The sequence below is a fragment of the Anopheles cruzii genome, chromosome X, assembly GCF_943734635.1.
Source record: "Anopheles cruzii chromosome X, idAnoCruzAS_RS32_06, whole genome shotgun sequence".
Taxonomy (NCBI): Eukaryota; Metazoa; Arthropoda; class Insecta; order Diptera; family Culicidae; genus Anopheles; species Anopheles cruzii.
Genome location: NC_069143.1, coordinates 11613458 through 11626274, shown reverse-complemented (window position 1 = coordinate 11626274; position 12817 = coordinate 11613458). Strand labels below are relative to the sequence as shown.

General features: G+C 47.1%; 2 protein-coding genes across 3 annotated transcripts; both read left to right on the top strand.

Annotated features, from left to right (window-relative positions):
• Positions 1 to 3866: 3866 nt before the first annotated feature.
• Positions 3867 to 7262, top strand: LOC128278913 (nuclear transcription factor Y subunit gamma). Of its 2 annotated transcripts, none has more exons than XM_053017648.1 (4): positions 3867 to 4235; positions 4317 to 5123; positions 5555 to 5704; positions 5820 to 7262. In XM_053017648.1, the coding sequence occupies exons 2-4, from the start codon at positions 4449 to 4451 to the stop codon at positions 6090 to 6092; spliced, it is 1098 nt and encodes a 365-aa protein (XP_052873608.1). In that variant the 5' UTR covers positions 3867 to 4235; positions 4317 to 4448; the 3' UTR covers positions 6093 to 7262. The 2 variants fall into 2 exon arrangements, with proteins under 2 accessions (XP_052873608.1, XP_052873600.1); XM_053017640.1 differs by having other exon boundaries at positions 5555 to 5740.
• A 937-nt stretch (positions 7263 to 8199) lies between these two features.
• Positions 8200 to 12435, top strand: LOC128268263 (uncharacterized). The gene is made up of 6 exons (XM_053005316.1): positions 8200 to 8496; positions 8636 to 8787; positions 8871 to 9909; positions 9997 to 10148; positions 10239 to 10455; positions 10557 to 12435. The coding sequence occupies exons 1-6, from the start codon at positions 8200 to 8202 to the stop codon at positions 12360 to 12362; spliced, it is 3663 nt and encodes a 1220-aa protein (XP_052861276.1). The 3' UTR covers positions 12363 to 12435.
• The last annotated feature ends 382 nt before the right edge of the window (positions 12436 to 12817 follow it).

Sequence of the window (12817 nt, the reverse complement as noted above, 5' to 3'; positions counted from 1 at the left end):
TTGTTATCATAGAATCCTATTACCACAAACGCTTCCGGCATTTTGAGCTGCCGCAGAGACACTCTGATTTTAATGCTACGTTTATGGGGCCGGTGGAAGCGTCGTCCTCCGCGTCGCCCTCTGATTTATTGGCATAGTCGATCGTAAGTTCCTCGCCCGGTTCGATCTGCCGTAAAGCGAACAGTGCCAATCGCGGTAGCTTCCGATCGGTACAGTCAACCCATACGGGCCAGACGGCGCAGTTTGGTTCACACGAGTGATTGTAAAATCGTGAAATATTTCCGAACATCGTGGCATCGATTGTGTACCGGGTATTTTGATAGAAATCCAAATCGAATAGATACGAGTTATGCACGTCGCCACATTTTTCAGCCTCTTCGCATGTAATCACCTTGCCACAGTACTCGCTAATGTACTGATGGTATTCTATAATATCGTTCGTCTTAAGTCCCCAGCCGCGCCCGTTGGACGTTTTAAACAGCGTCAGTTTACAGCGGCTCCCGTTCTGCACCACTCGGTTGTTGCAGTCCGATTTACACTTACACCGTTTGTTACACTCGAAGATCGGATAACCACGATTAATTCGTAACGTACCAGTGGTAGTGTACGCAAACCTTTCCTTATTCATTCGGCCACAACACTTGGTCCTCAAATTACACGGATTACATTCGCAACTGTAGACCGGATTGTTGGGAATGGTGATTCCATCTTCACTAATGTTCGTTGTCAGATACTTAAAGTTGCTGGGTGGTGGGTCCAGATCAATATCGTTTGCCACGACCACACACAGCGTCCTCTCGTGGGAGTTGATCTCAGTTTCAAAGGCCAGCAATTGTGCCAGATGTAATTTACGCTTGCGGAACGACCGTTTCCAGCACATAGCCTGTTCGATTCGGTCTCGGATTCGCTTTCTGGCAACCGCAGTTGCAACGATCTCACTGTTCTTACAGCGCAGTTTGGCCAACACCAGCAAATCGGAGCGCAGTTGGTCGGAATCGTACTTTTCATATTCCGATATTATTTCGTTTGCTTGTTTACTCCCGTCCGAATGCCGTGCTTGCGCCTCACGGTACCGATCGCTCTTTCGAACCGTTTTTTCAATTTCAACGATCGCGGACCGCACACTGTCATCCTTCATCGCTTCGGACAGAAAGTCATCTAATAGTGAGTGGCCTCGGACGTTCCCCAACGGTTCCCAAGAGTTAGCTTCGGAAGTGTTGTTTTTCCATTGAATTAGGAATAACGGTGTTTCGGATACGATTTTTATATCGAGAATTTTTTCCGCTAACTCCCGCTTAGGGGTGACAACCATCGCTGGACTTTTTGTATTCTTCGAATTGCTGTCATACTTTTCCAGCTTGGGCGTCTGTTTTTCTCTTGGGTTGTTTTCTTTTCCCTTAGCTATCGAAAGCGGGCCTCGTGGACTCGTGTTACATCCTTTGTTGCTAGAACCGTCGGGATATTCCACCTTGACGAGCAGAGCATTCCTATCACGCAAAGCTCGTCGGGTCACAGTCGCTTCCTGGACCTTTTCCTTGTGTCCTATTTTGTCTAGTTGCGGGGAGACTGTAAAATCGACTCCGACTCCATCTTCGATCTTCATCTGACTTAGTTTGTGGTTGACTGTTTCGCTAGGCGATTTAAAATACTTCTCGATCTTCGCCTGTTTCATGAGCTTGGCGTTGGTGTCTGCTTCTCTCGGAGCTATTTTGGTAGGCGGTCTAAAAAACTTCTTGATGCTTGCCTGTTTCATGGGCTTGGGGTCGGCTTTTTTCATACTAAGAAGCTCCTTGTGAGACCGTTTACGCGTTTTGGTACTGCTTTCGTTGCTACTGGCAACCTCTTCTTTCACCGGTGCAGTGGAACAGCTCGGAACCGTTTTTCGCTGCAACGCTTGTTTATCAGTGGTCAATTTATGGATGGTCGTCGGAGATAAACGTTCGGCTTGAACCATCGGCTGGTCCTGTCTGGGTTGAAGCTTCGAAAAGCAGCTCTGGTTGGCAACGTTGAAGGATCCAAAGTTTGTTGTAGGCTGTCGAGAAACTACCTTTGGCGAAAGTGAGGTTAACTTGCTGAAGCTTGGCTTCGTCTTGCTTTGGCGCTGCTGTAGACAGGATGGGCCAACGGTGGCTTCCGTGGTTTGCTGATCAGTGGACGACATTGTTTAAGAAAATTGTTCTCGCGTCTGTAAGTAAATGAAACCGGACAGATCGACACTGAATCTTCCGAATGGCGATGACAGTGAGGTTTTTATTGCGCCGCGTTAGAAACTTGGGAATGAAATGGAGGAATTTAGAAAGAGATTTACTACAGCCAGATTTACAAATGCCGTCGCGAACAGGATTTCAAAGAGTGACATCAAGATCCTGATGGACGATTTCAATGCGAAGATTGGCTCCGACAACACGAACTATGCGAAATAAACGCAGCGCAGACATCGCGTCCGATCACCATCTACTCGTCGGAGAGGTCCGCCTACGCGTGGCGCGAGTTCAGCGAAGGAGCGAAAAGCTTGGATGCCAATTTAACACACGCCGACCCTACTGATCAGCTTAAAAGGCTGGTTCGAGCACTTTGAGCAGCTGCTCCAAGTACCAGCAAATAACCAGCACCCAACGCCTCGGCAGGATCCGCTTCCAACAAGACGCATCAACCGTGTAAGCACAGAGGCGCCACCACTGCATGAGATAAAAACAGCTGTTATGAATGCAACATTTAAAAAAACTTGTGCATGGAGAGTCACGAACACAGCCCGGCGTCAGGCAGCCAACCAGCGAACCCACCTCTCCCTGAGCACCTCGGAATCCGATAACACCTCGGAACTCAGACACAGGCAGAGCATCGCCGGGAGCACTCAGTACGCAGAACAGAGCAGAACATAATACGGGCCTGGTGGCCACAGAACTGAATCTCGAATGCCGAGCTCCACCGACGTTGCCACCAGAGGCCAATATCAACGGAGATCCTGGATAGAAAATAGCGAAAATGGTGGGTCGGCATCCACGTCGGCACACTTTACGAAGGAGCGTTACCGAGATCTGCAGGCAAGTGTTGGACTGGATCCCGCAAGGGCGTCGCCGAAGGATAGCCGAATTTGCCCGAAGACGAGAGCAGTGAATCGCCCAGGATGGAGGATTCTAACGACGGCGCTATGCTCCCAACGTGGAGCGCAGTAAATTTTATTGATTGCATTAGAAACTTACTTACCAGGAAGTTAGAAATACACTCTGTCTGAAGCCTGACCGACCGACTCAAGAACCGAGGACTAAATAGGAACTAGACCGGAATTAGCCTTCCACAAGGTTTTAACTCACTGTTCGAAAATGAAGTCATACTGTTATTGTATTCTGCGTATCTCACATGCAGGATCTCTTTGACATGACAATAATTTTCGCTATAGATGAATCTTTGAACCCTATACCATAAACGGAATTGATGGTTAGAAAAACGTAAAACACAAACGGTAACGGGAGAATGTGTGTTAGTCAGCTGCTTGAACGGTGCGCATCGGATGTATCATCGCCCTTTATTTCGTGTTTTACATAGGATCATATGGATCTATACTGATGCTACGCACACACAAGCCGCGGATATAAGCGTGTAAACAGACTGAACAGATGGCTTCACCGAGGAGCTGTCAGTCTGTCGCGATTCCGCTCTTGCTCTAGAGTGCACTTGCAGTCGGGGAACAACAAACAGTTAACAAAATGTACACCAAATAATGTCGCGCAAACGTGGCCAAACTTATCCTCTCGCAGCTGCAGTCTCCAAACGCTGCTCCACTCGCCACGCCTGTTGAAGCTGCAGCGTAACGGCTCGACACAATTGTTTTTTTGTTTTTGTCAGCCACGGATCACAAAGTATATTGCCTAGACTTCTTCTAGTAGAGATGCGATATGAACTGACTTTAGTTATAGCGAGAGATGACAGCAACGCAACGCTTGCAAAAAGCAAGGCCTAAGAAAGCATTAGATATTGTTATATTATCATTCACGTTTTTATGGACTGGACCGCATTTATATCGTGCGCTGTGGTTAATGTTAAAATTATGTTATACGATTTATTGTGTACATTTGTTCGATGATGCTCGAGAGTGCAATGTTGTGCCTGTCTATTATGGTGAAACTACTGGAAGTTAGCTTCGACTTTGTGAACATGTAGTTTGGCGAACTGTTCTTCGTGAAGGATTTGACGGGCTTGAATTGAGCCTGGAGGGATACAGCGAAAGCGTTAACGTATGTACTTCAGGATATCCAATATGTCCAATATCCGGAACTAGCTAAGTAAACTACAATGTTTTTATCTGCCATCACCAGCAATTAAGTATCTGCGTACCGGAGGCAACATCTCGTCCTTACTTTCGCGTTTTGTGTGTGCATTTTGGTTTGGCGTGGTTTCATTTACGCTCGCTAGGGTTGTAGTTCAGCGGTACGCAGCAAAATAAGTCAATGGAAAACCCGGCGAATCCTGCGGGCGCAGCAAGTAGCAAGGAAAAGTTGTCAGAAGCACAGAAAAATATTCAAAAATTTTGGCCTAATGTAATGCGCGAAATGCAGGCGATTCGGAACGTCGAACCTGGCAATCAGGTGCTACCGCTTGCGCGTATCAAGAAAATCATGAAACTGGATGAAGATGTTAAGATGATCTCATCAGATGCACCGCTGTTGTTCGCGAAAGCTATCGAAATTTTTATCCACGAGCTAACACTGCGAGCCTGGCTGCATACGGAACACAATAAACGCCGCACGCTGCAACGCAGTGACATCGCGATGGCAATTAGCAAGTACGATCAGTTTGACTTTCTCATCGACATCGTGCCGCGGGACGACATTAAAGTTGGCAAGAAGGATTTTGCCGAGATGAAGGCAGGCGGTGTTGCCGGGGACGACATTCAGTACTACTTTCAACTGGCTCAGCAGCACCAACATGCCCTCCAACAGCAGCATCCGCCAACAGCAACGGCTCTTGCGGTAGCAATTGCAGGAGTGAATACAGCTACAACAACAACGACCGCTACTAAAACCGTGGCACAAGTGACGAACGGTGCTAGCATAGTGCAACTGAAGCGAACCAACCAGTCTCAAGCTCCTTCGTACCAACAAATACCGTTAAAGTTATCACAGGTAAAAAATCTGCATAAAATACGATCTTAAAATCTTCTACTCCTTGTTGATAGAGCAGTCGGTAACGCTCGTCGTTGTCACGCAGCTGGCCATGGGCCATCAATTCCCGATGCCGGTGTGACAGGGATTTAGGCGCAGGGACAACAACCCCGGGGCCGTAAAAACAAACCGTTACAGAAAGCACTCGAGATTAACATTGTCGCTGGCGCAAGCCTCTGGCTCTTCTTTTATTACATAGATTCATACATAGTTAGTATAAGAAAGCTAAAGAAATTAACATGACGATTAACAAACCTAAATGGAACTGTTGTTCCGTGCAATTCTTGCTCAGTTTTTATAAGTGCGAGATGCGGCGGTGCTAGTAAACAATTGAATTTAATTTAAAACTTAGAAAAATATTAACCAACATCGGTTTTGCTTTGTTTCAACAGGGTCTTCAAGGAATAACGTTTGCCAACGCAAGTGTGGTCACTAGTAGCAGTAGCAGCCCGTCCAGCGTAACCGCAAATTCGGGTACGAATCAAGCGCTCCAACTGTTTCAGCAAGTGATGACCGCTTCGGGTGAAATCACGCAAATACCGGTAATGTGCACATCCAGATTGGGAACACAAACAAACGTTTGTTACTGCATCAAAATACCTCTCTTCGTCATTCTCATGGACCACCTCTCTTCGTCATTTCTTCTATTGAATGCAGATTTCGATACCTCAAAACCAACTGAGTTTCATTCGGGCTGCTGGTGTATCTGCAACAGCTACCACCACTGGAACTGGTCAGCCAATATTTCTACAAACCACATCATCGATGCAAGCGGGTCCTGCAGTTATACATACGGCACCGACTGGCGTGTTTCTAAGTACGAGTCAGTTTCAGCAGTTGCAACAGCAGCAAACGCAGCAACAGCAATCTCAGCAACACCGATCACATCATCAACAGCAGCAGGAAAATCATCAGCAGCAACAGGACTAACGTATCTTTTGTCATGGATTTTGAAGTGTGCGCTAACATTGTGGAGCGATATCTTAACACTACATGTACAAGGGTGGCCTGAAATGTTTCCGACCTCAACATGAAGATAGTTGCTCGTCCATAGATCGTCCGTCTACGCTGCACCGATTAGTTTCGGTAGTCGTCGGTATTAATAAGTAGTCGGTTTCTAAGCCAAAATCGGTTTGTCAATCTTCTGACATTTGTGATTTATATTCGGCAATTACAACCGCTGGACGGTCTTGGTCTGGAACAGATGAGCACCAGAGATAAAGATCAAGCAAGCAACAGAGATTGCAGACCATCCACATATTTTCAGACCAGATTTATTTTCTTAGGATCGTTTGCTAGGTCGATTTCAGACAATTTAATATGGACAACTATTAGCTATTAGCCAACCCCGAAAATTTCGTTTCACTTAAAGTTGATTTTAGAAGCAACTGTTGGGTTTTAATGTACGTGTCGAGCATAGTTGAATCATTTTTACGCTGTAGGTTCAGCTAACGCTATAACGCCGAAGCATGCGTTTTACATGTTTGTGCAGGTATCTTTAACATTTAAAAAAATATCTTTTATATATTTTTTATTGAATTAATTATGTCTATTTCGAAGAACCATTCTATACACGCATTATACTATAATTACTGCATTCTAATCGATTTTTTTAGATATTTTGCTATTTACCTCGCTTTTGTTATTAACATCAACAATAATCAAACCGATCTGTTTCTGCACTGTAAATATTATTGCGTTAACTCGTTTTGGGTGGACATGTGATGGAAGGATACAGGGCGTGCAGTAGGCCCCTCTTATGATGGATAAGAGAAAAAGAAAAAGAAAGGCAAAGAGAGAGATAGAGAGAGAAAGAAAAAAACAGAAAAATGAAAGAAAGAAAGAAAGACACAGAGAGATAGGTATTCGTATAAACCTACATGGAATACATACGCGACAGTTTTTGAAATGTAATGTCGTCTATGGCACTGTACAGGCGACACTTTCGTATTTCGTATTTTGTAGTTTGTTCGTAACTGTATTTTTAATACAAATAATTTGAATTAAAATATAGTTACAAGGGAAATAGGACAGACAAATGAGACATGTGTAATATAATGCCCCAACATTTGGTTTCAACATGCGCAGAAAATATTTGCGTACATTTAAGCTATAATTTCGCTATAGACCTATTTTAAACCCATTAAAAAGCTGGAACAAAATATAGCAGCTTTCGCTTGACTTAATGTACTAGGTGTTTTTTGTGTACTGATTTTGAGTGTTTTCTGACTAGTTAACCAAGTAAAGTCTTACTTTAACGACGCAAAGCAAAATATACAATGGATGGCGAAAAGAAGTTTAGTTCAAGAACACAAAAGATTTTAGGAAATACGAGAATGAAAATGATGATGTGTAAATGATAGTTTTGCTGTGAACATATTTAGAACAAGCGAATTTTCTCTTCGGTGAAAACAAGTTTAGTATCCGCAATGCATAACATTTTTGGTGTGAAAAACCGAAAACTTCAAGCTTCTAACTTAAACTAAACTTGTTTTCGCCGTGCTCGTATTGACCTATGGCCACAAATGGCCGCACCAGTCTGCTAGATAACATCTAAATGTCATTTTAACGCCCAAATTTTGCCCTTAGAACCTCAATCTACTATTCAACGTCTCGAAAGAGCCATTAAAAAAGAAGATGTACTAATGTTTTCACATATCATTCAAATGTTCATGAGCTAACTTTCTTTTCGCCATCCACTGTACATTTCCATGTTGGCCCTTTCATGGACATCGGTGCACCTCATTGTTTAATGTTGGTTACTCTTGACGACGCACCTGTTAAATCAATAACCAGTCGGAATGTTGCTGCAAATAAGTTAGATCGATATTACCTGAAATGTGCAAAAATTTGAAATCGTGGCCAATGGGTCGGTTTTTCGTTTGATAGTTACGTGAGTCGTGGTTCCTGTGTACACAGTGTGTGCTGTGCACAGAGATTGTGCAGTAACCACGATTCGGTGTCGCTACGTTACTATTGTTCGAATATCTGTACGAATCGCAGAAGGAACTATTTTCGAGATCTTAGTGAGGTCACTATGGTGTATTTCAATATGCTGCGGTACTGTCGCAAGAAACGCAAAACGCCCCAGGGTGGTGCCATATTAGACCAGGTAATTTCGCAATCGGCTTCCGCCTCGAACCAGTGTCTGCTGTACAAAATGGCGAACTACAAGCGGGGTGGTGATCTGATCGACGCGTTTCAAATCGGTGGCCAGAAGGCGGTGGAGCAACTAATACGCGAGCAGTTTGGCGTGTTCATGTACAATAAGGGCCGAGGGCAGATCATCAATAGAGCTGAGTACCTGCGGTGGAAGTACATGGACAATCATGAGGTAAGTGTCATTGAGAAACGGGGACGAACTACGGTATTCCTCTGTAACGAGTAGAAGCCCCTTTCAGATTACAGACAAACGCTAATAAACGGGAATGATTCATGTTAATCATGTGATTTAAAAACGTATTTTTCCGCAGGTTATTATTCCTATTGAAGCATCGCTATCACCGCATGATCCGCTGGGCAAGTGGACAGACCATCAGGCCTGTTGGCAGATGCAATACCGTGGGCTACTGGGCGAAAGTCTCTTGCATGTGCTAATTATTTGTGATACGAAGGTGCATACAAAGTAAGGAAACATTCCGGGCGAAAGACATTCAGGCGAAAGGCTTTACATCGTTTTCCTTCTCATTATTTTCATCTTTGCCTTAGACTTGCCCGTATTCTACTACGTGTGTTTTCGGAACAAGCGATTGACGTGATGGAGGGCGAGGAGTACCTTGGTGCCAGTGCTCTCCATCTTGCGATCGCGTACAGCAACAACGAGCTCGTCGGTGACTTGATCGACGCCGGTGCGGACGTCTCGCAACGTGCCACCGGGCGCTTTTTCCTTCCCCGAGACCAGCAAGGCCTGCAGCCGCTTAAAACGACCGACTACGAGGGTTTGGCGTACCTGGGCGAGTACCCGCTGGCCTGGGCCGCCTGTTGTGCGAATGAATCGGTGTACAATTTGCTGTTGGAATGCGGCGCTGATCCGAACGCACAAGATTCGTTCGGCAACATGATCTTGCATATGGTGGTCGTATGCGATAAGCTGGACATGTTTGGGTACGCGCTTCGTCATCCAAAGTTGCCGTGCAAAAATGGTATTGTTAATGGGGCCGGCCTAACGCCGCTCACGCTTGCCTGCCGGCTCGGCAGAGACGAAGTATTCCGCGAGATGTTGGAGCTATCGGCGCGCGAGTTCTGGCGGTACAGTAACATCACCTGCTCGGGGTATCCACTGAACGCACTGGACACACTGATGCCGGACGGCAGCACCAACTGGAACTCGGCACTTTTCATCATTCTGAACGGCACGAAGGAAGAGCATCTGAACATGCTGGATGGCGGTATAGTGGAGCGATTGCTCGACGAAAAGTGGAAAACGTTTGCCCGTAATCAGTTTCTCAAGCGTTTGCTTATTCTCGCGATACATCTGTTTTGCCTCTCGTGCTCGGTCTACCTGCGACCGGTGCGGATGTTTGATGACGCGGACGATGCACCGGAAACCGGCCGAAACGATGCCGGTGATCGGGGTTCAGCCGACGGTGACGACTCGGCATACGAAGCGGAAGCGGAGATTGATCTGTCTACTTGGATACGATACGGGTTCGAGGTGGCCACTGTCATGGGGGTGTTGAGCTACGTCGTTCTGCAGCAGGGCGACGAAATCAAGAATCAAGGATTATTCTCGTTCCTCAAGTCGCTGGTGGGTGTACCACTTTGTACGAGTACAAAAACCAGAACTAAAAACCAGAACTACCACACACAAAAAAATGCTGTTTTTTCCCGGTAGGGTCAAGCTCCGGCAAAGGCTATTTTTCTTATATCGAACATTCTCATCCTGGCTTGTATTCCGCTGCGTATGATAGGCGATACGGAAACCGAGGAAGCAATTCTACTATTCGCAGTGCCCGGCAGCTGGTTTCTTCTCATGTTCTTTGCCGGGTAACGTGTTGTCTCATCTCGCCCACAGTGAGCTGAGTTCTGTCCAATGCATCTCCGTGTGAAACGCCTTTTCGCGCTTTCTTTTTTCAGAGCCATCGGTTTGACTGGACCGTTCGTAACCATGATCTTCTCCATGATCACTGGCGATATGTTTACTTTCGGCATCATCTACATGATTGTGCTGTTCGGGTTTTCCCAGGCATTTTACTTCCTCTATAAAGGACACCCGAATGCCGAGGATTCGCCGTTCGGTAGCTACTTCGGCACGTGGATGGCACTGTTCCAGACGACTCTGGGTGACTACGACGTAAGGCATCAGGCATATGATTTGTCCCGGTAGGATAAAATCTAGCACCATCCACACTGATTGGTGTTTTTTCTTTCTTTTTATTTTCCGTTTCCACACAGTACGCTGATCTCAACCTGACAACCTACCCGAACCTGGCCAAGACGGTGTTCGTAATATTCATGATTTTCGTGCCCATTCTGCTGCTGAACATGTTGATCGCCATGATGGGCAACACCTACGCGTACGTGATCGAGCAGGCGGAAAAGGAAGGTATGAAGCAGTGGGCCAAAATTGTGGTCAATTTGGAACGAGCGGTCACCCAGGACGACGCCAAGCGTTACTTGGAAGAGTACTCCATCGGCCTCGGTCCATCGGATGACCCGCGTTACGAGACGCGCGGTGTGATGGTGATCAAGAGCAAGAGCAAAACTCGAGCCCGGCAACGCAAGGGGGCAGTTAGCAACTGGAAGAGTGTGCTGCGTGTAACGCTGAACGAGCTAAAAAAGCGTAGCATGACCGGGGAAGAGCTTCGCCGTATCATGTGGGGCCGGTCGTCGATCACATCACCGGCGAAGATTGCCAAAAAGAAGCGCCTCGGAGACGACGATTTGGCTGACCCGTTCGCAATAACGGCAGCAATCGATGTTATGTCCTTCACCCAGGACATTGTGATGGTAAGCACGGAGACGACAAATTTGGTAGCCCCGGCGTTAATGGGCGCCGCCGCCACGGTGCCTAGCGGAACTCAGCAACATACGCCAGTGGCTCTCAAGGTACCGGTCACAGTCCCGGCCCCTATGGCCATTACTCCGGCACCCATCACACATCACTCCGGTGAAGGTGAGCCAGTCGGTCCACATGATGACCGTGCGGATGGCAAGCACTTCAAAGATCCGCTTCGCGAGCTGGTCATCATTTCGGAGTCGACCTCGGTAGACGAAAATTACGCATTAAGCGTAAAAACACTGGCCATTGACGCCTCCACACTAGACCACGTCTATGAAGTAGGTGTGTGCCAGCAGTCAAGCCAGTCAGTCGGCCGCGAACAGTTGGCCTTCTCACAGCAGCAACTGCAATCGGAGCAGCAGCAGCCGCAGCAGCAGCAGCAGCAGCAGCAAAACATAAACCAACTGGCACTCTTCCAGAACCCCAAGGACGTGGTCGATCCCGTGAAGGAGCGCGAGTTTCTGAAAACGCTCGAAGCGCTCGAGGATACGGACAGTGATGTGGGTGAGAAACCGGTGCTCGGAAAAATATCGCTCATACGCCGCGCCAAATCAGCCGTTTCGCGCAGTACCTCGCACAAACGCAAAAGCGACCAGCATCCGCTGTTCATGATCGCATGGGAGGACAAGGGTACCGCCGAACCGGTGGAAAAACCGGGCGCAGTTGACGCAAAGCTGCTACTGCTGATGGACGGTGGTGACACGCCGTGCTCGAAGGGACCAAACTCAATGGCCGGTGGCACGGAGAAATATGACGAAGAGAACTATACCGTCTCGGTGGAGGAGCTGCACCGGCGTATGGAACAGTTCCACCAGCGGAATCGGACGCTGTCGCACGGCGAGCGGGGAGACTCGACCGCGCCCGAAGGCTCAAGGCGTCGATCCAAAGAGATGCACGGACACTACCATGCCGGCGGGTTGGCGCGCGGAAAGCGAAACAAAATATCGCCCGACACCTCGAACGAGAGCACCAGTGGCGGCGGTGGCGACGGCAGTGCGAAGATGGGCAAGCGCATGAAATCCGCCCCAATCGGCGTTGGCGCCGGCATGACGGTGCGGCAACGGGCCCCGTCAGACAAGACCTCGGAGGATCGTGAAACGGGCGGTAAAACGTCACCGCCAGACCCACTGGAGCCGTGGAGCACAAAGAACATTATGAACATCAACAAACTGCTCGATCAGGACACGGCCGAAGAGTAATTCCGGCAGGTTTGAGAAAGAAAACGAAAACATGCACCTTCTTCCAGTAGTAGGGACAGAAAATACTGGAAGAATGAATACGAAATAAAAGAAAGGATAGTTGTTAGGGATTCTGGTATGGAAAAAATATACTAGCACTAGCACAGCTGGTTGAGTACATTCCAGACATACATACCTAGCGCAAACAATAGCTTTTTAGACGTTCTGCATCGCGTATTGAAGAGAAATAAATCGTAAAGTAGACTTTCACGCACACCTTTGGCGATTGATTATTACGCTCTCTGGTTTTAGTTTTTTTGCCATTTCAATATGCATAAACCAACGCGCCAGTCAGCAATAGTTAACGGTTTGGCTGCTGTTGTTATGTTGGCTCTTCTGTCTGTTATTACTGTACAGCATCTGATCTGCTCTACAGTTCATAGTTCCTCTAACACTACGGCTGTACAATCGAAGGT